The sequence below is a fragment of the Poeciliopsis prolifica genome, unplaced genomic scaffold (genome assembly GCF_027474105.1).
Source record: "Poeciliopsis prolifica strain line A6 unplaced genomic scaffold, Auburn_PproV2 SCAFFOLD045, whole genome shotgun sequence".
NCBI classification, from domain to species: domain Eukaryota; kingdom Metazoa; phylum Chordata; class Actinopteri; order Cyprinodontiformes; family Poeciliidae; genus Poeciliopsis; species Poeciliopsis prolifica.
The window spans coordinates 2,058,807-2,082,857 of NW_026562420.1; the positions used below are offsets into that span (position 1 = coordinate 2,058,807).

The window sequence follows — 24,051 nt, forward strand, 5'->3', positions numbered from 1 at the left end:
ACAATTCTTTCTTAAACTTGCATTGTATTTGTCCCATGTTTTATTCAGATGAGTCTGTAAGTCTGTTATTTCTACAGAGACGGCTGAGGATGGAGCACGTAGCAATAATGAAAAGCAAACTAAAGCCAAACATTATCTATATATAAAAAACACTAAATGTGACTAAAGTTCCTAGGTTAGACACCCCCACCACCCCATCTCTACCCTCATCCAGCCTGCTGGACTTATGGAAGCACATCCGACCTCCTATTGGCTTTCACTGCAGAGCCCTCCAGTCTCACTATCATCACTCCATTCCCCGAACCAATCAGTGAAGCCGCTCTGGTCATGACGTCACTCTCCTCTCGTGTCGGCCAATAGAATTTTCCAATATTACTGTACTTGACCCGGCAGTCCGCCTCTTCCTCAGGTAGACGGACGCACTGCGGAAAGGTGAGGCTGTCAAGTTGTCCAGTTCTGCAAGGGAAACATGTAGCAGATTTCAAAGTTTTTACAACATGTTTTGTTAACTTAAAAAGCTTTATTATCTTGTTTCGATGTTTACGCGGAGTTTTAGCTAATATGATGCACATTGGGCTAACGTTGTTTCGTAAGTAACTGTTTCTCCCTCATCAGACTGAATGTGATTGTTGATCTGTCCTTTAGTTGGTCTTTGTTTAATTATTACAATCTTTCAAGGATTTTAGACGCTGTAAAAAATAATGTAAACGTACATATTTCGATTGTACGTATCTGTAGATATGTGGTATGAAGTTTGGTTGACGCAGCAGGTGAATCAGGTTCATTTTGTAAAACTCGACACTTTATTAATTTAACTTCAATTGATAAAATAAGAAACCAATTCAGAACAGCGTGTCGCCTTATTTTTGAACATTTTGGAATCTTTAGCGCAGAAACAGCAGAAATGGTCAAAATAACTACATAATGTAAGTTGTTAGACAAATAAATCAAAACTAATTTTGCATAACTATAAGATGATTGAACAGGAAACAACACATATTTAGGAAATGCAAAACTTAGACACAGAAATAAAGGACTTCAACCATTAATTGCACAAATAAATGTAAACGATAAATTTTTTTTATTATAGAATGATATTGTAGCAAAACAGAGCAATCTAATTTATGAGAATAAAGGAAAAAAATTAAAAGAAAAGACTTTCTTGAAGCCTGAAGAGTGAAAACACTTTAAACCAGCAGTTTAATTCAAAGTGTTATTGTAATTTAACATTTTGTTAGTCAGCGCCTAAAATTTTGAGCGGTTTATCTGTGTATAGAATAGACTTGAGGTAAAGTGACACATGCGGATAAATGATTTCTCTGAAACAGTGCAGTTACACTGATTTCTGCTTCTCACATGCAGCTACGATGTAATTACTGCGTCTAAGTGTATTGGTGTCTTTCTCCAGACGGTATCCTCACATCATGGCGGCGAACGGGACGTCAGACATCTTGAGCTCTGCCTTCCTGGCAGTGGAGTACGTTGACGCTGTGCTGCCAGAAAACCCCCTGCAGCCCTCCCTGAAGCACGCCTGGGGTTACATGCTGGACAACTACACCAAGTTCCAGATCGCCACATGGGGGTCGCTCATCGTCCACGAATTCATCTACTTCCTGTTCTGTCTGCCCGGCTTCCTCTTCCAATTCTTGCCCTTCATGCAGAAATATAAAATCCAGCAGGTCGGTGTTTGTTCTGCGCTGCTTGGCGTGGTTTTAGGTTTGAGATGTCGCTTTGTGCATTGTGACAGAAGTGTGTGTTTATTGCAGGACAAGCCGGAGACGTGGGAGAAGCAGTGGACATGTTTTAAGATGCTGCTGTTCAACCACTTCTTCATCCAGTTTCCTTTAATCTGTGGAACATATTACTTCACAGAGTTCTTCAGCATCCCATACGAGTGGGACTCCATGCCCCGCTGGTCAGTGAAAACTACTTTACAACAATGTCCCTCATAAACCGTTTGATAAAGTGCCATTAGGATCCTAAATATAGTGTAAAACAAATGATAAAGCATGAATGTGCTTAAAGCACAAAGCATAGAATTAGTCTGACTAGATCTGTTCTTATGGACCAGGCACATTGCCACCGACATCCACTCTAGTTTAGGATTTTTCAAAATTGAATTTGAATTGACTGAACTGTGGTGCTAAAACTGATTGGACGTGCTGTTGTTTGTCACTGGTCTGTCAGGTGAATGGTTGGGTTTTTGTCTAACCACTCCTCTCCTCCTCTGCTGTCTCTCAGGACGTCTCTTCTGGCTCGGTGCTTTGGCTGCGCTGTCGTCGAGGACACCTGGCACTACTTCCTGCACCGCATACTGCACCACAGGCGCATCTACAAATACATCCACAAAGTCCACCATGAGTTCACGGTGAGCCAAGCGGCCGGGCCGATAAACAAACACGCAATCTTTACTGAAGAGTTACTTATTAAATGTGACGTGTCCTTCGCCGTGTCCCAGGCTCCTTTCGGCATGCAGGCGGAATATGCCCACCCTCTGGAGACCATCATCCTGGGCGCCGGCTTCTTCATCGGCATCATGATCTTCTGTAACCACGTGTTCTTCCTCTGGGCCTGGGTGGCTTTCCGTCTGCTGGAGACCATCGATGTTCACAGGTGGGACACGATCAGATCGTTAACATCTGTCTGCCTGTGGTTCCTGGGGTTGACCATTAGAGGGCCACAGAGGACAGTATTATCACGTTTCAGGAACCATGAAGCTTGTTTTTGTTTGAAAGCATTTTATTTGTTCCTTGTAGATTTTTTTTTATTTGTTTTTGGCTGGTGCAGAAGAGAAAAAGTCTTGTTTGAAGCAGAAATTCAGTTAAAAATGTTTTAGTGAAATGAATGTTTCAACCATGACCATTCATGAAACAGTTTTACAAAAAACATATTTTAGTCAGTGGCTTCCTTAGATTTGCTGTAATACAGACTGCTGCAGGAGATCTAACCTGCCAACAGTCATCATTAAACATTAATTTGAGTCAGAAAAACATTTAATTTCTGCCTTGGGATCAAAAAAGTATTTTTGAATTTATCTTGTAAATGTATTTTTGCTATTTTCAATCAAACTAAGGAAATGTTTTATTGTCTTTGTATGTATGCCGCTCTTTTGTGAGAAATTATTATAATTTCTATTTAATCTAGTAAATTAATATTAACATTAGAATTAAAAACCACAAAGTACATCACATTATACTGTGAATGCCACAATAAATAAAAATAAAGAAAACAAAAGTTGAAAAATGTCAATTTCTTAGTGGAATGTCACACAAGAAACTACTCTACGCTTTAAGGCCTGCATGTATTAAAATAATGTTTTTATGTTATGTTTACCTTGAAACAAACAGAGAATTATCTAGTAATTAAAGTACCATAAGTAAAGTAGTAACACAGAAAACTTCCTTTCTTCAGCAGAATTTAATTGAATCGCAGATCAGACAAAAGTGATTTTCTTACCAAATTAGGAAAATGTTGTAGCCTATTAATGTAATATATTGGTGCAGTAATTTGCATAATAAGGTAGTAATACTTTAAGAATAGTTGGAAATAAAAGAAAAGTTCAGATGTGTTCTCTGTTGAAATGAAGATTGTGACTGAATGTGTTTTTAAGAAACCAACAAGAAGCAAACCACAGCCATCGTTTCTGCCGTGTCACGACTAGCTTTCCTCTTCCTGTTTTAATAGAACAGTTGTCCTCTGCTCTCTCTCTCTAAACGTGACTGACCTTCATCCCTCCTTCATGTCTCATCACAGCGGCTACGACATCCCTCTGAACCCGCTCCACCTCATCCCTTTCTACGCCGGCGCCCGTTTCCATGACTTCCACCACATGAACTTTGTGGGGAACTACGCCTCCACCTTCACCTGGTGGGACAAGCTCCTGAACACCGACAACCAGTACAACAAGTACCTGGAGAAACAAGGAGGGAAGAAGGAACAGTAAAGCGGATTCTGTGTAACGACTGTTGGTCCTCTCTGCTCACTGAATGAAACATCCAGGGATGGGGTGTGGAGAAAAACAAAAAAACACTCTACTGTGTTGTAAATCCGAATCAGACTGAGAGTTAGCTTCAGTTTGCCTCCTTGTGCCTTAATAATCATGCTGTCTCTGTCACCAGCTGCAGGCTGAATAAAGGAAACATCAACATCCTCATTTTGCTCTTTGCTTTTCATCAGATGAAATGTGAAGATGGTGCACCGTGTCGCTGTTGTTGTGAAATGCTCCTGTTTACCTCTGAATGTTTCAGCTCTTTATCACTTCCTCCTTTAGCTGTTGAGTTCTTCCAGCTAATCCCCAGGCTTCAGCAGAAACCATCTGATCGGGGTTCTATGCAAAAGTTCTTGTAAATTTTAGGCAGATAAAGGGAATTGGCTCGTGTGTCTCTTCCATATTGTCCCACTCTTATTTTTTCATATAAGAATCAAGTGCCTTTTTTAATTTGAACAGTAAAAGAAGCGCTGACTGTGTATTATTTCTTCTGTATTTGTGTTAAAATAAAAGCTTGTAAATACGTAAAGTGGACATTTTGGATGAAGTTGTGATTTTTGATCGTGATAATGGTCTGAATAGTAATTTCTTTTTTCTTTTTTGAAGAGAATGCATTTGTTTGCTTGTCTGCACCATCAAATATCCCCTGCAGCTTCAAGCAGCACACAGGCCCACCCAGGGTGGTCAGCCAATCCACAAGCAGCTAACGCTAAACAGGAAGTACGCTAATACTTTCAAAACAAACGTAAACAATTCAAAGAACATGCAGGTGTTGCAATTTCATTTCATCTTACATGTATCAATTTACAATTCTCAAGTCCAGAAATTTTTTGTTTTTAAATTCTTGGAAGAAATTTGTTTTTCAAGAACTGCATTAATTATTTTGTGAATTAAGAACACTGGTCTAAGCAGCTTTTTGTTAAATTTGATATTTCGAACAGATAATATAAAATTGCATGTCACTTGGGCATGATAACTTGTTTTAACTTTTATTTTCTTTTTCTTCTTTCTTGATTTTACTTTTGTCTGTTCTAAATAAATTAATATTTACTACATTGCATTTTTGAGTAACGTTTGATAAAAGCTTCTACCAAATGCACAAGCATATATTTTGTGCATTTTTTTGTCCATGTGTAATTGAAAAGGTTATGTAAATTTCTTTGTCTCGTCAAATATAAGCCAATAACTTTAATTTCTTTTTTTATTTTGTAGGAAATATTTTAGATTAATCTAAAAATTTCAGTTTTTTTTTTCTAGCATATCTGTGACTTTTCGAACTCAGAAATGTCAAAGTTTTTCTGAGACTTCACGGCGGAAATCTACTCCTTTCATTCTGTCTAATTCGCCCTCGTAAGAACGCCTTTATTTTGGAAGTTGTGGCAGGAAGTGCGGGACCTCTGTGCTGGCTTCACACCTCTCGCGCTCCTCTCAGGTACAGCAGCGCATCACGCGCAGAGGGAAGCAGAGGGAGGCAGAGAGAGAGAGATATTTATAGCCCAGAGCGAAGCGGCTGCGCATCGATAAGACTCTGGAGCAAGCCGCAGGCAGACGAGGCTGACTTACGGTCAAAAGAGGAAACGAGAACGAGACGAAATGAAACCGCTCTTTCCTTCTTTTCTGTTCGCCGCCGCGGCGCTCGCACTGGCCGCCGCGGCCAGTACCGGGGCAGACCCCGGGATCTCCTTCGAGTACCATCGTTACGACGAGCTGCGGAAAGCTTTGGTGTCGGTGTGGCTGCAGTGCCCGACCATTACCCGCATCTACACCATTGGAGAGAGCTTTGAAGGCCGAGAGCTGCTCGTGCTTGAGATGTCCGACAACCCCGGGACGCACGAGCCAGGTCAGTTTTTACGCACACAGCCTGTGTGAAAATGCGCTGATTTTATTCATCCCACTTATTCTGTCGGGTTTATCCCGCTGTTGGGAAGACGTCACCACTTCTTCTGGTCACATTGGCACAGGAGGCAGTTTGGCGCATAGCAGATGGTTCTTTCTTATTGTATGGAGGATAGAAAAATGCATAAAGGAGGAGCGCAGGTGAGTTTAATTTGCGTCTCCAGACCCTGGTGCATCACCTCCCAGATATTCAGATGATAGATTGTAGCACCAGCAACGCAAAGCCGCCATTTTGCTGGCTGATCAGCATCTTTGAGTCGTGATTGTGGGAAAACACCTCACAAGACTCAGAGATGATGAACCACACTTTGTGCTAAAGCAGTTTAAAATCCACTGCTTCACAAAGTATTAAAATGAGTGAGAAGTGTTTCTTACAACCCTTATTGGCAGCCTAAAGGGGGAGAGAAGCCACAGTTTTCTTTTTGTTACAAGAAAAGCAAAAGTGGCTAGCTGGTCTTTGATTGAAATCATTATTTTTTTGTTTTCATTTACATATCTAACAATTTGTACAGTATTGTAGAGAGAGGGAAAATAAATTTACACATGTCCATATCTCAAGTTTTTATATATATTCAATGGATGAATTGAAGTATAAAATATGTTGTCCCAATTCTATACTAATCATCTGCTTCCATTTTTATGTCAAATGTCCCAAGTCTGATTAAAGGCAAATCCACCAATCAGACTTTTCCTGGTTTTGATTTGTTCGACTTTGGTAGCTGCAGTACATAAATTAGATGCAACTTTAAATGCAGGAATTACAAGATACATCAAAGCATAATTCATCACCTTTGTCTAATTTTTACAAACAGAAAAAAAATCAGATTTTCAAGCTCTAAAAAGCTTAAAAATGTACATCAAGGTCAAACAGTTAGTTGTTTATGGACAAAAGTAATTGTTCTGTTTTTGATGGATTTCATTAAATCTGAAGTATTTTTTATACCTTCAGATTTTATATTGTCTAATGCTAGGAAAGTCAATATATGTTGGTGGTAATTATTTCCTCTCATGGTTGTTGTAGAAAACATGCAATGAAAACAAAATGTGAAGCAATTTACATTCTAGAGTGCTAGAATGTTGTGACCTTACATTCTAGCACATCACAGTTAATCAACAGGCCAGTGGTCCAATGCATTACTGCAAGCCCACCTTTCTAATGTCAGTGTGGACTAAGACCTTAAACAGTCCATTAATTCTCGAAAGCTCTCCAAAGTGTCTGAATAAAGACAATTCTGCCAGAAATTGCTATTCCTTGTCTTTTGAATATGATTTATTAAAGGACCAGTATTATGTGTCTCCAGGCACATAGTGTCATTTATACTTTCAGTTGTTATAAAGTAATATTTGTTTGTAGCAAATATTACTTTAAGGAGATTTTACTTTGTAATTTAATACCTTAAAATTGGACCTTTGTCTTTTTAAAAATTCCCTGAAAATACAGAATGATCAGGGTTTTCTATTAATATCAGGGTTGATCAGGGTCACACTGTGAATGAGTGGATCTGAAATTTTTTCACACATGAATCGACTGCCACAGACTCTGGACCATAACAGTAAACCATAACCAACCATAACCAATAGCTGTCCAACACAGTATTAAAATCTGTGACCTTTTTTGTTTTGTGGTCATTTTTAATTATTGGGCAGGTGGAATCTTTATTTGCTTCCCTTGGGAGAAATTCTGCTAGAAAAATCCCATCATACATCCCACAACATCAGAAAAGATCAAATAAATAAATAGTACTGGAAAAAAAAACATGAGACATTAATTACAAAATCATTTTTCAGGAATTTCCACACATTGGACTGAGTCACAAACAGTGTATGTTCATTTCTAATGCAACTTCTACAAACAAACTCTGCTGCTAAACGAATTGGATAAACACTCTGAATTTGTTCCAGCTTGGAAACGATGTGACAAGTCCTGAACCAGAACCAGAACCAAAACCAAGTCCTAAACCAGAGCCAAGTCAGGCTGAATGTAAACACCACTGGTTCTGGAGAAAAACCAGCTGATGTTCAAATCCAGCTGCCTGTATCATCCAACCAGAAATATTTTCAGAATACTCTAAAAAAAATAGAATTGTTTTATTTGCTGTTTTAATTCAACCTTCAGTGCAAATTGTTCACTTCAGACAAGAAAGCAGTGTGAGAAACACATCTGATCCCTATTAGAGAGGAAATAGATTAGCCTGCAGTTCTTTTATCCTTTAATGATGTTTGGGAGTGGTTCACTGATTCCTATCTTGGACTCCAACAATAGATTTGACTGTGACATCCATCAGGAAGTAATTTACTTCTTGAAAATCCTCTCCAACCTCCAGTAGGAAATAATGTTACATAATCCCCCCAAAAATGTCATGCAGAGAATTTTGTTGGATTTTAACAAAAAATGTTTCATGCAGCATTTACTGCGTTGAGGTGTATTTTCTCCTCCGGCAGTGTTTGGTCTGACCGCAGGACTTCAGTGCGGCTCACCTCACACGGTCTCACACACACAGAGTAATGATCGTATACTAAATAAGCCTATAATAGTGTTGTGGGCGTACACCGGCATGAGTCACAGTAGCAGACCGGAGCCCTCATTACCAACAGATGACTTTCCAAGCTGCTGCTGCTCTTTTTTTTTTTTTTTTTACAGCTCCCTCATTTTGCTGAGCAGAGCATCTGGCAGTGGAGTACAGGAAGACAGGCGCAGAAATGTGGCTTCGATTTGCAGAATAAAATCCTAATCTTCCTTTGAGATATCCGTCAGATATCTCTGCACCGTGTTCACATGAAGGTGGAGCTGAAATAGCTGTTGCCAGGGCGACAGATCGGCTTAGTGCTCTGAGCTGGCTGCTTGGTGATTGGCTGGCTGACTGCTTCTGAAAGACTATGGTGGTTGAGCTGATGCGTCTGTCGGTGTGCAGCAGCCATCTGTCCGCAGCACAGGGACTGCCCACAGCCCAGCATGTAAACACAGGCCACAACTAATGCAGCAGTTTGTTTTGTTGTTTTCACAGAAAAGATTTACCCTTGTGCTCTCAAAAGCATTAAATATCCTAATTTATTTTCACATTTGCATCCAAGTAGCCAGTTTATGCTAACCATTTTTATGTATTCTCAAGCCTTTTCTGAGTATGTTTTTATTTTCACTAATTTATGAAATTCTGTTAAAATGTGCTGCATATTTTGCAGTTTTTACCGTAACAATAAGTAAGGGGTGAACCAATCTGGTTATTTCAATTTCGATGCCGATTCAAATATTTGAGGTTTAGCATCGCCGATTGATACAGAACAGTCCTAAATTTACTTTAAACCTATCTATTTTTTAACCGCACAAAGAATTGAACTGAATTACATATTTATTTGCTAACTTTGCACCAGTACAGCACATTTAAATACAACAATAGCTTCGGTCAAATATGTAAAAACAACACCGCTTTAATTTTTTCAGTCAGTTCAATTAGGAGAAGAACAATGTAAAATAAGTAATAATGATACTAAAACTCACAAAAATGACAGGCTGATTATGTTGGTTAAACATGTGAAAATAAACTCCTACAAGCCTTCTTTCAAATGATCCAGAAAGTGCAATTAGGAATTCTAAATGTAATGTAAAATAAATAATAAAACAGGTCATCACTCAGAGCACTTCTCATAAAATGAGACTGAATAGATTGGCCCCTATTGGGAACAGTGCCACTGATACCCGATGTAGAATTTCTTCCAATACCAGGACAAATACAGATATCAATTACTTTGCTAAGTTTGAGATTTTTGAATAGATTTGACAAGTTAATGATAACAGAGTGCTTAAAAAGCCAACAATTGTTTCTTCTGTTCGATAGACATTTTATGCTTGATCGAATCGTATGTCAGAGCGAAGTTCCTTACCCATTTCATGTTCTATTATCAATTTTTAGTTCCCAAGTATTTGCAAAAATCTGACCTGCTGATGCAAATTTTGGACCATTTGGATTTTACTGTGGGAGCTCTTATAACATTTCATTTTAATTTTATCTAAATTTTTAAGAACAAAATACACACCTACACAGAGAGCAGCCAGAATCACAGCTGAATGTGTTGTAAGAGTTGAAATGCGGTGTACTAAATATAAATGTGCCTTTTGAAATGAAATGAGTTTTCTGTAGAAAGCCAAACATCATAGAACAAAGAACAGTTACTGTATGTATTTTTGGACATTTTGTTCCCTTATGGACTTGGATCCTCTTCCTGTTGGATGGAGGAGGAGGTGATGAGAAAGACAGATTAAAAAAAGAAAGGAAAGATTATTGAAAAATCTGAAAATATGACTTGAATGCTGATGTAATGTGGTCAGGACGTAAAAGTCAGGTTGGAAACAAACACAGGAGTGTTAAGGGAAGCTGAAGGAAAGGCCAAGCTGTCAGCTTGAAGTCATTTATTATACATCAGACCACCAAAGCCCCTCGTTTCCCTCTGACTTCATTCTGTTTTACTTCCTCATAAGAAGAAATAACAGCCAAACAGAAGAGAAAAAAATAACAGATAAAGTATAACATTAACAATTGAAATAACAGAAAATAAAAAAACATGATAATGAAAGATTTTTTAAAAGTTTTTTAAGGCTATTTGTATTTTTTTTATTACATTGTTTGTTTAGTTTAAATGACAGAAGAAAGGACTTGAAGTTGCTGTTGCTGTGGATGTTTTTTTTTTTTTGTTTTGGTTCAGAATATTTTCAGAAATCAGTTCACCAGAAATAAAACACACCCACAACATGATGCTGCCACCATCAGTCCTCATAGCTTGGATCAGCTTCTCAGTTTTGTAAGCATCTCCCTTTTTCCTGCAAAATTAATGATGGCCGACATGGCCAAACGCATCATTTAGTGCCATCAAAAACACTGTTAAAGGGCTGATAGAGGAGTCATGTTGTGATGACATCTTCTTTAGATTCTCATCTTCACCTTTAAGATTTATTTAGATTATTCCTAAAGAATAAAACTTTAACTTATCCTCCTGGTTTTCTCTCTTCATTTTCCCTGATTTATTTATTGTTACATCCCTCCTCCGATTTCCCTAGACTCAATTAGGAGTAGAACAATGTAAAATAAGTAATAATGATACTAAAACTCACAAAAATGACAGGCTGATTATGTTGGTTAAACATGTGAAAATAAACTCCTACAAGCCTTCTTTCAAATGATCCAGAAAGAAATGATCTTTCAAATGATTCAGTTGTTTTTTATATAACAACTGAAGTTACTTGATTGAGCTTTAAAATGGCGCTATGTGCCTGGGAAACATATAATACTACCTCTTCAAAAAACCAGGTTGAAACCTTCAGTCATGACACAACTATACTATGATACAATCCAAAAGAATCCATACATCACCGTGGTTTTCTCGTTTGTGTGCAGGGACGTCAGTAATACAAGCTGTCAGAGATTGCATTACAGAGCTAACAAATATCTCTCCTATGATAGTGATGCTGTGTGACTGGAAGGACCACCAGAGTGTGTTTGCTCAGTCTGCCGCTTCGTTTGTCTCCGTAAGCACCTGCTGCTGTCAGGGTTGCCACAATGACGAGGGCGCTCTGATGTGATGCTCCATCACGGACTCTGTGGCCGCAGTCATTACGACCAGGTCACCTTAGAAACCTTATTGATCACCTGTCAGATGAGCAGAACAAACAAAGTACGATGGGCCGGGGGGAATTAGGAGATGTGTCACATTTACGGTCAGAAGTCAGAAATCACCCGGAGTGAGTTAGAGGAACGACATGAATCTTTACTGATTTGATCAAATTTTGTTTTTGACTTTTGTATAATGGATGAGAAAGTTTTTAACTTTTGAAACCCAGAAATGTAAAAAACAAATGTCTAGAAACATTCTAACATTCATGTCAAAATTTGTAAGTTTTTTTTGGCAGGAATATACTCATTTTTTTATATCTACAATGGCCCTAATACACAGTCATAAAGTCCATCTCTGAAAGGATGAAAAAATACATTTTTTTTGAGGAACCTAATTAAAGTTCAGTCTTAAATCCACCTGAGATGCTGTGGCACAATCTTTAAAAAGCTCCTCCTGCTCAGAACCCTCCGATATTTCTGGAGAAATACCAGTCTGAAAGAAAAGTGAGTCAAACATCCTTCATAATAAAATACAGCACACACCAGTGTAATCATATACAGCATATAAAACATGGTTGTTCATGCAGAAGGGGCCAGTTTCCAGGTACAAAGCATAAATCCAACTTCTAGTGTGTGTGTGTGTGTGTGTGTGTTGCTTCAAAGTCTGTAAAACCTGTTCACCAGTCCTGAAACCATTAGTAGCAGAGAAACCTGATTTGAGAGTTTAAAAATAACCTTATAACAACCAGATGTGTGTGGGGGTGAATGGGTGGGTGTGTCACACACTTCAAGAAACATTAAAGAAAATAAAAAGGGCAAAATAAACAAGCTTTCACATCAGAATAGGGATGGGCAAGATGGACTTAAAGCTTCATTGGAATATTTTGTGATAATAAAAAGGATGATAAAAACAATTTATTAGTACTTTTTTTATGTAGCTGTAGTACAGCAATCATAGGAGCCCCACAAACACAAATACTGCTCCTGAGAAATGTAAAGAAGTGTGATTTGTATCACTAAAGGTATTGATATATGGAATTTATTGTGACAATGATAAATCAAAAATCTTGTCATGATAAGAAAATGTATCACAATAAATGTTACGATAAATGCCCACCTCTACATCTGAATACGACTTTGATATTATGATTGTCTGAGCAGCATTATTGAGACAAAGTAAAATCAGAGTCTTTAAAAACCAAAACGATGTGAGTGGATCCGAACAGCTTTAAACAAACCAACTCCCACCTCATGTTCTCCCCATTTGCCAATGAAGAACTCTGATGCTTTACCCAACAGAAGTGTTTTTGTTCCCCGACAAGCAGAGAAACTCTTTTGTTTTCCAACAGCTGCGCAAAACCATTAATAGTCAAACACACCATGTTTACCGGAGCCTGCAGTGATTAGCACTGTTGCTTGCTGTAAGCAATCAGTACCAGTGCTGCAGAGTACTAGTTCTCCTCATGCATGCCTGCTTTCTCTCTGGGCACTCCAGCTTCATATAGCAGTTCAAAATCATGAAGTGTACTAATTATACTAAGTTGATGTTTGTTAGTCCTGAGTGTTGTTGCGTAATGGACTGGTGACCTGTCTGCTTCGTGTCGTGTGAGGTGAAACAGTGTGTGAATGTGTTAATGGAGCTGTCAGCAGCTGGCAGCCCTACGCCAGCCGTCAGACTGATCAATCAGCGGCTGCCTCTCTTTAGTCTGCTGCCTCCAAGTCATTACTGTCTGAACACGGCTGCAGCGTTCAGCTCTGGTTAGCCTTCCAGCAGATGAGGCAGGGCAGCCATCACTGCTGGGTTCCTGATGCAGCACAGTGCAATCCATGAATGAAACAAAATTTTCTCACCAGTGCAGGTGGAGTCATTTTTTATCCAATTAGGACAAAGCTACACATTTTCAAAGAGTGACCCAAGTCACGTTTTAATTAGTGAGAAACGACTGAATCTTTTTCAGATGTCTTCAGTCCAAAATAAATTAGCTAAATTGTTGCTGAAGTTTTGTATCCATAATGATTCCTATAGAAGAAAGTTTGACTATATTGTCTTTGTTTAATTAAAATATTTCACACTTAGTTGTTTTTAAGCAGGAACAAAATTAATCACAAAACTTTTTAGTGTTTTTGTCATGTCCTGTGTTGCTTTGAGATGATTTGATTTATTTATTCTATTTTCATTCCTTAGTTTCTTTCTTTGTTTAGAAAGAACCTGAGGCCTTGTTTCTGTTTTACCTTAGTTGTCTTCTTCCTAGTGCAGTGGTTCCCAAAGATTTTCTTCTGGGCCCCAGTGTATTAGGATTATTATGTGTCTGGATATTCTTTGTTTCTCTCTTAGATTCATTTTCTTATTTTCCTTGTTTTCACTGCCTTACCCTTGTTGTCGCTCTCTCTCCTCAGCCTGCCTTCTGTTCTCTCCCCTCACACCTGCAATCTGTTTCCAATCAGCCATCTCTTCCTGGTGTAGTAATCAAGCTCCCCAGTATATTTTCCACTTATAAATATACTGAGTTGTGATGGGAAGATTCTTGCTGATTCTTCCCATTACGCCTTAGTTTTCTCCTTTTTCTCATTTCGCCCTTGTTAGTTGACCCTGGCTTGCTGCATTGTATATGGTTGTTGTAAGTTTTCAGTTGTATTATTAAAGAAAATTTAACATTATTAATGTTCCTATCTCCTGGTTGCATTTTGGGCCATCCACAATCTTAGTGCTCATGCCAGTTTTAGTTGGGGAAAAAAAAAAAAAACTGGCCTATGAGTATCCTTGATTTTGGCCCATGTAATAAAATGTTTGGACTCTAAATTACTCTAGGGGTAAACATATCTGAATGATGACTTCTTTTGTTAAAGATGGTGGATGTTGTCTCCTTTATTTGTGCTGTCATCAGTTTTAGAATAAACCTGGAATAACAAGTGTAGTTCCTCCTTGTCTGAAGTGATCTTAGAGCTGTTCCTGTTTTGTCTGCAGGTGAGCCTGAGTTTAAATACATCGCCAACATGCACGGCAACGAGGCCGTGGGCAGAGAGCTGGTCATCTACCTGGCCCAGTACCTCTGCAATCAGTACCAGCAAGGCAACGACACCATCATCGAGCTCATCCACAACACCCGCATCCACCTGATGCCCTCCATGAACCCAGACGGTTTCGAGAAGGCAGCCTCACAGGTCAGGACACCTGCCTGAAAAGTTTGACAGATTTATTACACTTGCAGCAAAAGTCTTTTAAAGCGGTGGCATAATGGAAAAAACAGTCAAATCCTTGTAAATTTTTTTTTTTAATTTCATTCTTTTAGTGAGAAAAGTCCGTGTTTTACCTAACGTGAAACACTGAGTCAATCAAGAACCAATCAAAATGCATTTTGATTATTATTTTATTAAGAATTTAAGCAAAGAATATGAGCAGTGACTCCCCTGGAAAGTCCAGGGAAGAGAATAAAAGATGAAGCTACATCGCTTTTAATATCCCATCTCTTAGAGAGATGGGAGCAACAGGGAGTATCCCACCAGTTTCAGTTTGCTTCACAGCTCTGGTATTTGCACCTGCAGACAGTGACCCTAGGCAGTTCAAACCCAGGTCAGAAATACCCTTTATTATGTGTTTCCAGCTAACTGCCTCCAACATGAAGGGTGCGGTGCATTGTAGCTAAACTTGATTGAAATAAAACAAAGTTTTTATATAACACACACCTAAGGACAATTTAGAGAAACCAATTAACCTGATAATCACAATCCAATACTGTGACGACACCTAAAATTAATCAAAGTATGGAAAAACTAAAGCTTCTACAATAATTAATAAAAAATATACTAAACAATATTTAACTAATAATAGTCCTAAAACCTAAAAAATAAACTAAAATTGGAATTCTTTATTGTCACAACAAAACCAAGTGATTTTTTAACCTAGAAGATATTTATAAAGATGGGAAAGTTATGTTTTTTAAGGGGCTCTTTAGGTTTGGAGTCTTTAAATTATAAAAATTGATGACTTGCTCCTACTCTGGATTTTCCTCTTTTCTTCTCTCTGTGCTTCAGCTCAGCCCTCATGTTTTCAGATTCAGGTTAAGTTTCTGTCCAGGGTCTTCTGTTTTCCTCTGACTTCATGTTTTGGATCATAATCTTACAGAAAGGCCCAGTAAAAACCCTTTTTCAGTTTCCTGGCTGAGGCTAAAAGGAAGCATTCCTGGTACAGCATCATAATTCCTCCATCATACATTGGGTCCTTTTCCACATATGTCTTTTCTAATATAATCTCATCAGACTGCACTTTAAATATTGATAGCACTTTATTTTAAAGTGAAGCCAGGGTAGAGTGATATGCTATTAGTACAGAATTTGTACATATGTTGACTACTGTATTCAGTTGCATTAATTTGTGTCTTTGTACATTTTCTAACCTCTTCTTCCCGTTCCCCCTGCGAAGCCTGGGGAGATCAAGGACTGGTTTGTGGGCCGCAGCAACGCTCAGGGAGTGGATCTGAACCGCAACTTCCCTGATCTGGACCGCATCGTCTACATCAATGAGCGGGAGGGCGGGGCCAACAACCATCTGCTGCAGAATATGAAGAAAGCCGTGGATGAAAACACGAAGGCAAGCAATTAGTCAAAGTGATTCAGTGACTTATTTATTCAGCTTTTGCAACTCATCCCCAAGCCAGTTCCTGACAGTACTAAGCAAAAGCTTCAAACCCTCTCAAATTATATTTTTTTGTCCTTTAAGGGAACTAAAGTTTCTTGTCATTTTGTGAAGTGGTCCCTCGAGTTTGTCTGGTTTCTCTCTTTTTTCCAGTCCAGTTTGTAAACAGCGTGCTTTAAAATGACTGGAGGGGGAAAATAGCTGACAGTAGAGATATTACTTTAAAAGCTGTAAATTTAGTTGGTAGTGTTGCTTTTTTAGTTTTTAAAAGTACAATTTTTTTAATTGCCAACATTATTTATTTTGCATACAAATTTTAAAGGTGCAGTACTTTTTTTAGCTTTACATCATGTTATAATGTTATTATCTCATAAAAAAACATACCTGGAGAAGTGCTTTGATTCTTTCATGCATGTTTAATTTCCCTTGGCACACATTAAGATGTAAAACATTTCTGGGTGGCTGAAAAGTGCACATTAGTGCCCTCCCATTAAAAATAACATCTTTTCTGTCTTTCCAGCTGGCTCCTGAGACCAAAGCAGTGATCCACTGGATCATGGACATCCCCTTCGTCCTGTCAGCCAACCTGCATGGAGGAGACGTTGTGGCCAACTATCCCTATGACGAGACCCGCAGTGGTGAATATGAGTCTTATACACATTTGTTTTTGTCCAATTGATTGCACGAAGGTGTTTTTGGTTTGTCATTAATTTGCTCAAAATTATTTCACTTCTAATAAAAAAACCAAAGATTTTATTTTTTTAGTCTTTCCTCATAAAGTTAGTTGAAACCAGAAGGAAAGTCAATGATTCGACTCCTGCCTCTGTGTTATTACAGAGCAAACAGACTGGTATCTTCTAATGTGGAACACATGCAGATGTTCTGCTAACGCTTTATAACAGCTGTTAAACATTTCCTGGCTGTTTTTCTTTCGCCTCACACCGATCCTTTAAAGAATCCGCCCACGAGTACAGCGCCAGCCCAGACGATGTGATGTTCAAGTCTCTGGCCAGAGCTTATTCCATGTTCAACCCCGTCATGTCTGACCCTGACCGACCTCCCTGCCGTAAGAATGACGACGACTCCAGCTTCAAGGACGGCATCACCAACGGAGGGGCCTGGTACAGTGTGCCGGGAGGTGAGACTTCCTGCCAGGCTGGGCAGCTCTTTTTGTTTGTTTTGTTTTGTTTTATTGGGTTTGGAAATCACCTGTTAAAGAGCCAGAGTATTGGATGCAGTGATATCTAATGGCTTAAGTCGCATGTTGCAACCTACCCTTTTTCCATGTAAAAAATGTAAGAAGTTGAATAAAGCAGACTGGGCTGTGGTTGCTAATGCTGAACATACATTTTTACTTCCCAACATATGTTAAGAATAATAGAATTTAGATCAACTGGAATACTTAAAAATCGAAGATATATTTATTATTTTATCTGTTTGTTGTTAATTTTCTCAAGGCCTTTTAAAACTAATTCAAAGCGAGGCTCAACAGAATAGATGTCCATCTAAAAATAAAACACAAATCATCAAATTTTGTGACTCCATCACGAAGTAAAACACAGATTAATTCAGACAACATTAATTCAGAAAAAAATTCAGATGATTTTTTTAGCCTTTATTTTTATTAGTTATGAGAAAGTCATGTTTTAAATAACATGACTTTTTAAATGACAAAAGTCATGCTACTTAAAACATCACTCTTGATATAGTATTACATCAAACCATTAAAAATGTTAAATATAAAAATGTGGGATTAAAGAACAGTGTGTTTAATAATTTTTAAAGGTTCTTATTTTTAATCCGACCAATGAGCCTCAACACATTTTCTAATTTATTGATGTATACCTTCATTAATTTAAACACACTTCAGAAACTCTCTTATTGCAGGTTTTTAGCTTTTTCAGTTTTTCTCCTAACAGATGGTTTTTCAATTAAATTGCACAGAATAAATATCACATTATTTTCTCCAAGAGAGCTTTGAAATGAAGTGCTCATTTTAGAAAAATTAGACTAAAAAAAAGCTAAAAATAAAATTGTCGCACCTTATAGAGCCATGTGAAACTTGTGTCTGTTAGTGATTTTCAGCTATCTTCACTTGTATCATCAGTTTTCTGGTCTTCCAGTTCAGTTTTTTGCCTCTGTAAAAGTACTATCCTGTTACAGGGATGCAAGATTTCAACTATTTGAGCAGCAACTGCTTTGAGATCACCTTGGAGCTCAGCTGTGTCAAGTTTCCCAACGAAGAGATGCTGAAGAACTACTGGGAGCAGAACCGCGACTCCCTCGTCAACTACATTGAGCAGGTTGGCATCGCTGTGTGTTTAGGAATCCTGAACGTCGTCATTATGTTTCAGACGCAGCTTAATCAAAAAGTATTCCTTCGTTTCAAGTAACAAGACTCCTGTTTTTGAAACAAAAAACAATCTGGCAGCTGTTTACAGGACATAAAAAGTCACCAGAGCTGGAATAATATTAACTTGCACATTTGTTGCTGTAAATATTACATCTTTAAAGGAGCTCTTATTTAATAACATAAATGAAAGTCTTTTCCACTTCCTCCTTTTCAATAATGTGGTGACATTTGCCACTAGAAAGTTTCTCTGCTGAGTTTTTGAATGTTCTTTGTGCGTTGGGCTCAGACTCATCGCGGTGTGAAGGGCTTCGTTCGGGACCTGCAGGGAAGCCCCATTTCCAACGCCACCATCTCTGTGGAGGGAATCGACCATGACATCACCACGGGTAATGACCCTCACAGAAAAAGAATAAAACCCCATGACAAATCTGATGTGCAGCATGATTAAAAAAAAACAAAAAACACACACACAAAAAACAACACACAGTTAGACAACTCAATGACCCCATCTTGTGGCCAAAATGTGTACTTCATTTTTTTTTGAATGAGTCTATAGGTGACATGTTCTAATCAACAGTGAGCTGCTGAGGTACGGACAGCAGTTTCATTTTTTTACATTTTGTCTCACTAAATGGAAACTTGAAGTGTTTTACTCTGGGCTCTCATGTTGTTATGTTCAGCCTCTACACTTTGTAAGGACCTCTGTTTGCTGCAGTACAGCTGCTGGATTTTTGGACCCTACCAGCTTTACACATCTACAGACTGAATTGCTCCCCATTCTGGAAGTTTTGGGTTTTGGCATAAAGGGGGCTGAATGGAACTGCGCAGCACATTTTTCAGATTTCTATCTTTAAAGGAATCTGAAAAACATTCACAAATTTCCTTCTGTTTCACTATTATGCCCTACTTTGTGTTAGTCTATCATATATAGTCTCAATAAAATACATTACAGTCTGTAATAAGAAAAAAATGTGAAATTATTTCAAGCAATATGAGTACCTTTACAGAACTGTTCATGATGGCGTCAGCGAGGTAAAACATTGATGTGATGCTTTTCATAGCTCAGTATCAAACATTAAACAATACATTTTTGTCTTATAGCCAAAGATGGAGACTACTGGCGTCTCCTGGCTCCAGGAAACTACAAGGTGGCCGCCTCTGCTCCAGGGTTCCTGACAGTCATCAAGAAGGTGGCTGTTCCCTACAGCCCTGCTACTCGGGTGAGACCTGTAGGCAGTGACAGCAAACCAAAACAAGTTCTTTATAGCTCTTCTCCCAAACTGAACACAGTCTGGTTCTCTTCCTCTCCAGTCCTTTGACCTTAGTTCTAAACAGTAGTTGTCAAAAATGTCATTTTAATGCCATAGATGGTTTTCACTAATCACAAAGTTGTCACCTGTGAAACCTTTGCAAAAACAAATAAATGTTTTCTGTGATGCAGAGGGAGGGTTTCGCCCATTTGACTTATTAGATCTTGGTTGGTTCATTCTGATTTAATCAAAGTGCTTGAAATCTGCTGGATGCAGATCGCATCAATTGTAATCACAGCAGTGTCATTCTGTGCACCTTTTCAGAACAATAGTAACGTGTTCTGACCGCTCTGATTTCAGGTGGACTTTGAGCTGGAGTCCCTGATGGAGCGGAAGGAGGAGGAGCGGGAGGAGCTGATGGACTGGTGGAAAATGATGTCGGAGACGCTGAACTTCTGAGCCGTTTCACCTGCACATCCATGTAAAATATTTCCATCCTGTGTGCACGTCCCACTCTAAAGAGTATATATTGTCTCTCTTTTGTTCCTTTTACATTAAAATCCGCTAATATCATTTGATTTTATCTTCAAAATACCTGTAAGTTGTTGAAATATGGAATTAAAAGCTGAAAAATAAGGAGGAGCTGGCAGGTAGTTTGGTGGCAGTGAGCCTGCTCTTCATTTCTGTGGTGTTGTTTATTTCACACGAATGGTTAACATGGCCTATATAACAAACTGATTACTGAAGTAATGAGTAATTATGTACGTAGAAAAGCTGTTTATATCATCTTTTTGTTGTCCTGTTTTAAATGTTTCTGTTTCTCCGACCTTTAGTAAAAAAACCCTCCACATTTCCTACACCTTCTAACAACTGTGAGCACACTTGCTGATAATTCACCCTGTTTCTGTTTTGTCTTATTGAAAATACATCAACAACACTATGGTTCTGAGATAATCAGGGACATTAAAACCACTGTAACTTCAATGTAAACAGTCTGTCAAGACAGGCTGATAATCCTGTATGTTATTTATTTTTTAGATTTTCTTATTTTAATCTTAAGCACACACTTAAGCTAAAAATGGATATTCATAATATATGTATTTATAAACTGCATATAACTAGAGATGTGTGTCGTTTTTGTAACTAAGATGAAGAACAATGAGGCCAAAATGCATAAATATATTTATTGGAAAGACATTTAAATAGTTTGAGAAGAGTAAAGATTGATTGAATGTATAAATACAGAAATAGATGTGAAGCGTGAAGAATAATCTGATTAATAAATTTCCCCTCTTTATGTTGTCAAGCTGCTTTTTGTGTCTTTCTTTTGTGCAATTCATTCCAACATTAGCAGCCACCTCAACCAGAGAAGAGCACACAGTCATGGCAAAACGTTTTCATAGAGTTTTTGTTGTTGTTGTTGTTTAGATAAAAACAATAAAAGTGTGTCAGCTGGATTTTATTTGATTGCAAAGAGCTTTACTGCACCTTGTAACCCTCCTGCAGTTTTAGCATGACGCTCAGGAGGAGTGCAGCAGATGTCACGGTCCGACAGTGGGAGGATCGCGAGGTGTACCGTCAGACTGTCAGTTCATAAAACTGCTTAAAGTTTTGAGTTCTACACAAAACTCGTATAAGTGCAGGTGGGGTCGGTGCACAGGGTCATAAATAGTTTGAGGGGTCCAATTGAATATCTTTTAAGATTTTTAAAAGCATGCAAGACACCAAGTTTTTCACATTTTTTATGTTACAGCTGCAAAATTGTATGTTTTCTCAAAATTTTATGCAATAGACTAATATAAAATAGGTAATAATTGCTAAGTGGAAAAACAGAAATACATGATTTTCAATTAGCTAAAAAATAAATTAGGATACTCAGAAGGTTACCAAATTAGTAAGTAGAGTCCAACTTTTTCACAGATTTTCTGTGAAAGACTCAGAGTTAGAGAACATCAGCCATGGCCAGCTTTAATCAGATGCAGGAGCATTCTAAAGTTTTTCTTTCTGATGAAATTTCCTTCTGACTGCTTTAGATGTTTGAAAACTCTTTTGTTCGCTGAAATAAAGATTAGAAATACCATGTGTCCTGTTTGGTACCAGCCACATCGAAGACAGAGAGAGAGAGCAATGAAAAGCAGCTACAGGAATACTCTGGTGATGATGTGTGGATTTTTCCTCTATGTCCCTAAACTGATAACTAAGCAGTAACTCAGAGAGGGTGACGGTAAAATATTTGAAATGCAGCCATAAAACTAAAGCGCTGAGTCAGGATAAGATACAGAAGTCGATGTCCATCACGATACATCGGATTAATATTTGTTGTTTATGTCTTTAAACATAAACGCAATCTTTCTGTGCTTAGATTGCATATTTTCACCTGAAATATTTAATGTACAAAGTATATTAAACCGTTGTCTCACTTAACTGTATTTTGTGCCACTAGATGGCAGGAAAATATCTATCTGTGTTTGTTCTTATTCCAAGAGCAAGAGCTGAATTTTGTTAAACAAACATGAGCAGGTTGTTCTTCGTGGTTGTTTCATACATCACTGTGTTGTTGTTTCATCTGCATCATTTATGATTTCTGTCCAATTAACATGTTTTCATTTCTTGTCTCTGACGTTGTGGAGAACTTTACTACTTTACTACTGTTCTCCATGGCATCTTCCACAGATGCCATCAAAAATAAATGTATTTACTTTACTTTGTTACATAAGAAAAAAATTAATTCGATGAAGGTCAGAAGAATTTATAGAGCATCAGAAAGATGATCAATAATATGACATATGCTGTACAAAATTATCTTTTTGTCAATATTCATATTCTGTCCTGTCCATTCTGTGTTTAATCACTCATTCAACTCACCTGCCACGCCTGTTGATTGCTTACCTGTTCCACCTGGGCCCCGCCCTACTTAAACACCTCTCAGCCACCTGGTCAGATTATTGACAGCCACAAGTCAGTAGAGATTCTGTGTTTCCTTCCCAAGCCTTCAGCGTCCCTTGGTGTTTCTTCTTGGATCTCCTCGTGGAGATCTTCATTGCTTCCACAGTAGCCTGTTCATCCTGTTACCTGCAGCTCCCTGTTGTCAGACCCTTAGTTTCTCTGCCCCACCTGACCCCTCCTGTCCACTGCTCTACAGGTCAGTTAAGCTGAACATTTCTAAGACACTCCTTTATCTGTGAATTACCAGCCTTCTCCCCTTTCTTCTCAGGGCGGTGTTGACGACCTCATCCTGAGCAGCAGCCAGACTCTGAAACTTTAATTAAACTTGTTTTTCTTTCTTTATGTGTGGGGTTGACTTTCTGGGTTCCTACTGGGTGTCCTTACACTTTCTCTTAATTTTCTATTAAAAAAAATTAAAGAGAAACCATCCTATTTCACAAGGTACTAAGTCAGTCAAAAACTTAGTAAGATGAGTTCAACTCTTACAGTTGTCCTGCTTCTGCAGGGTTTACATGGTTATTTCAAATTAAGACACTCTACTTGGTGATTCAAGTTTATTCATGTAGTTCACTATAAAAATGCAAACAAGCAATTAACATGTTTTCTGACGTGTCATAAAAAAAATCTGAAAATGTTAGACAAAATTGACCAGTGTTGTAGTTGGCATTAGTAAAAGGCAATTATAAACTGGTGGCTTTTTTTTATTTTGTTGCACTGATTTAAATGAGCTCAGTGTTGATTTAATGAGCCAGACTGTGTTTTCTGGAAGTTTGGTCCAGATTTGTGGTGCATAGAAGCTGAATGCTGCTTTTCCATGTTTGGTTCTGAGGCAGAGCAGAACCAGAAGACCTGAAAGGTTCTGAAAGGTTGATACAACAGATCTTTAATGTATTGTGGAGCTTAACCTTTCAGTGATTTATAAACTAACAGCAGGATTTTAAAGTCTATTCTCTCAGACTGTAGAACTGGGTGATGAGCTCCATCTTCCTGGTTTAGTGAGAATTCTGGGGAACTTCTTCTTTGACGTCTTCCTGGTACTTTTCATGTAGGCTGACCCATTTTCACCCTCTTAATGCATCGGTTCCCAAGTACAAAGTCACATATTTTCACTGTAATAGTTAATTGTTCTTGTTCCCCCAAAAAAGCTTCAAACTCAGTTACAGTCTAATGAGCTTGAATAAGTGAAACCACCTGAGTGTAAGCAAGGCAAAATGATAAACGGCAAATAGAGATCAGGAACAAGAAGGAGGAGCTGCATTCTTTGATTATCAGCTATGGGCGACTGGTGAGGAGAATGAAACATCAGCTTTGGACAAAAGCTTGTGTTGGGGCTCCATGTAGAAATGTGTACAATCTTGTAAGAAATTCACATGTTACTTTCA

The 24,051-nt window shown here is 38.2% G+C and overlaps 2 protein-coding genes across 2 annotated transcripts; both read left to right on the forward strand.

The window, feature by feature from the left end:
- Positions 1–398: 398 nt before the first annotated feature.
- Positions 399–4,522, forward strand: msmo1 (methylsterol monooxygenase 1). The gene is made up of 6 exons (XM_055056534.1): positions 399–432; positions 1,409–1,679; positions 1,767–1,915; positions 2,242–2,368; positions 2,459–2,613; positions 3,754–4,522. Exons 2-6 carry the CDS (start codon positions 1,425–1,427, stop codon positions 3,941–3,943), a joined length of 876 nt encoding a protein of 291 aa, XP_054912509.1. The 5' UTR covers positions 399–432; positions 1,409–1,424; the 3' UTR covers positions 3,944–4,522.
- Positions 4,523–5,408: 886 nt separating this feature from the next.
- cpe (carboxypeptidase E) lies at positions 5,409–21,029 on the forward strand. Its single transcript, XM_055056663.1, has 9 exons — positions 5,409–5,828; positions 14,453–14,649; positions 15,908–16,075; positions 16,641–16,758; positions 17,076–17,258; positions 18,284–18,423; positions 18,760–18,859; positions 19,575–19,693; positions 20,084–21,029. Exons 1-9 carry the CDS (start codon positions 5,582–5,584, stop codon positions 20,180–20,182), a joined length of 1,371 nt encoding a protein of 456 aa, XP_054912638.1. The 5' UTR covers positions 5,409–5,581; the 3' UTR covers positions 20,183–21,029.
- Positions 21,030–24,051: the final 3,022 nt, after the last annotated feature.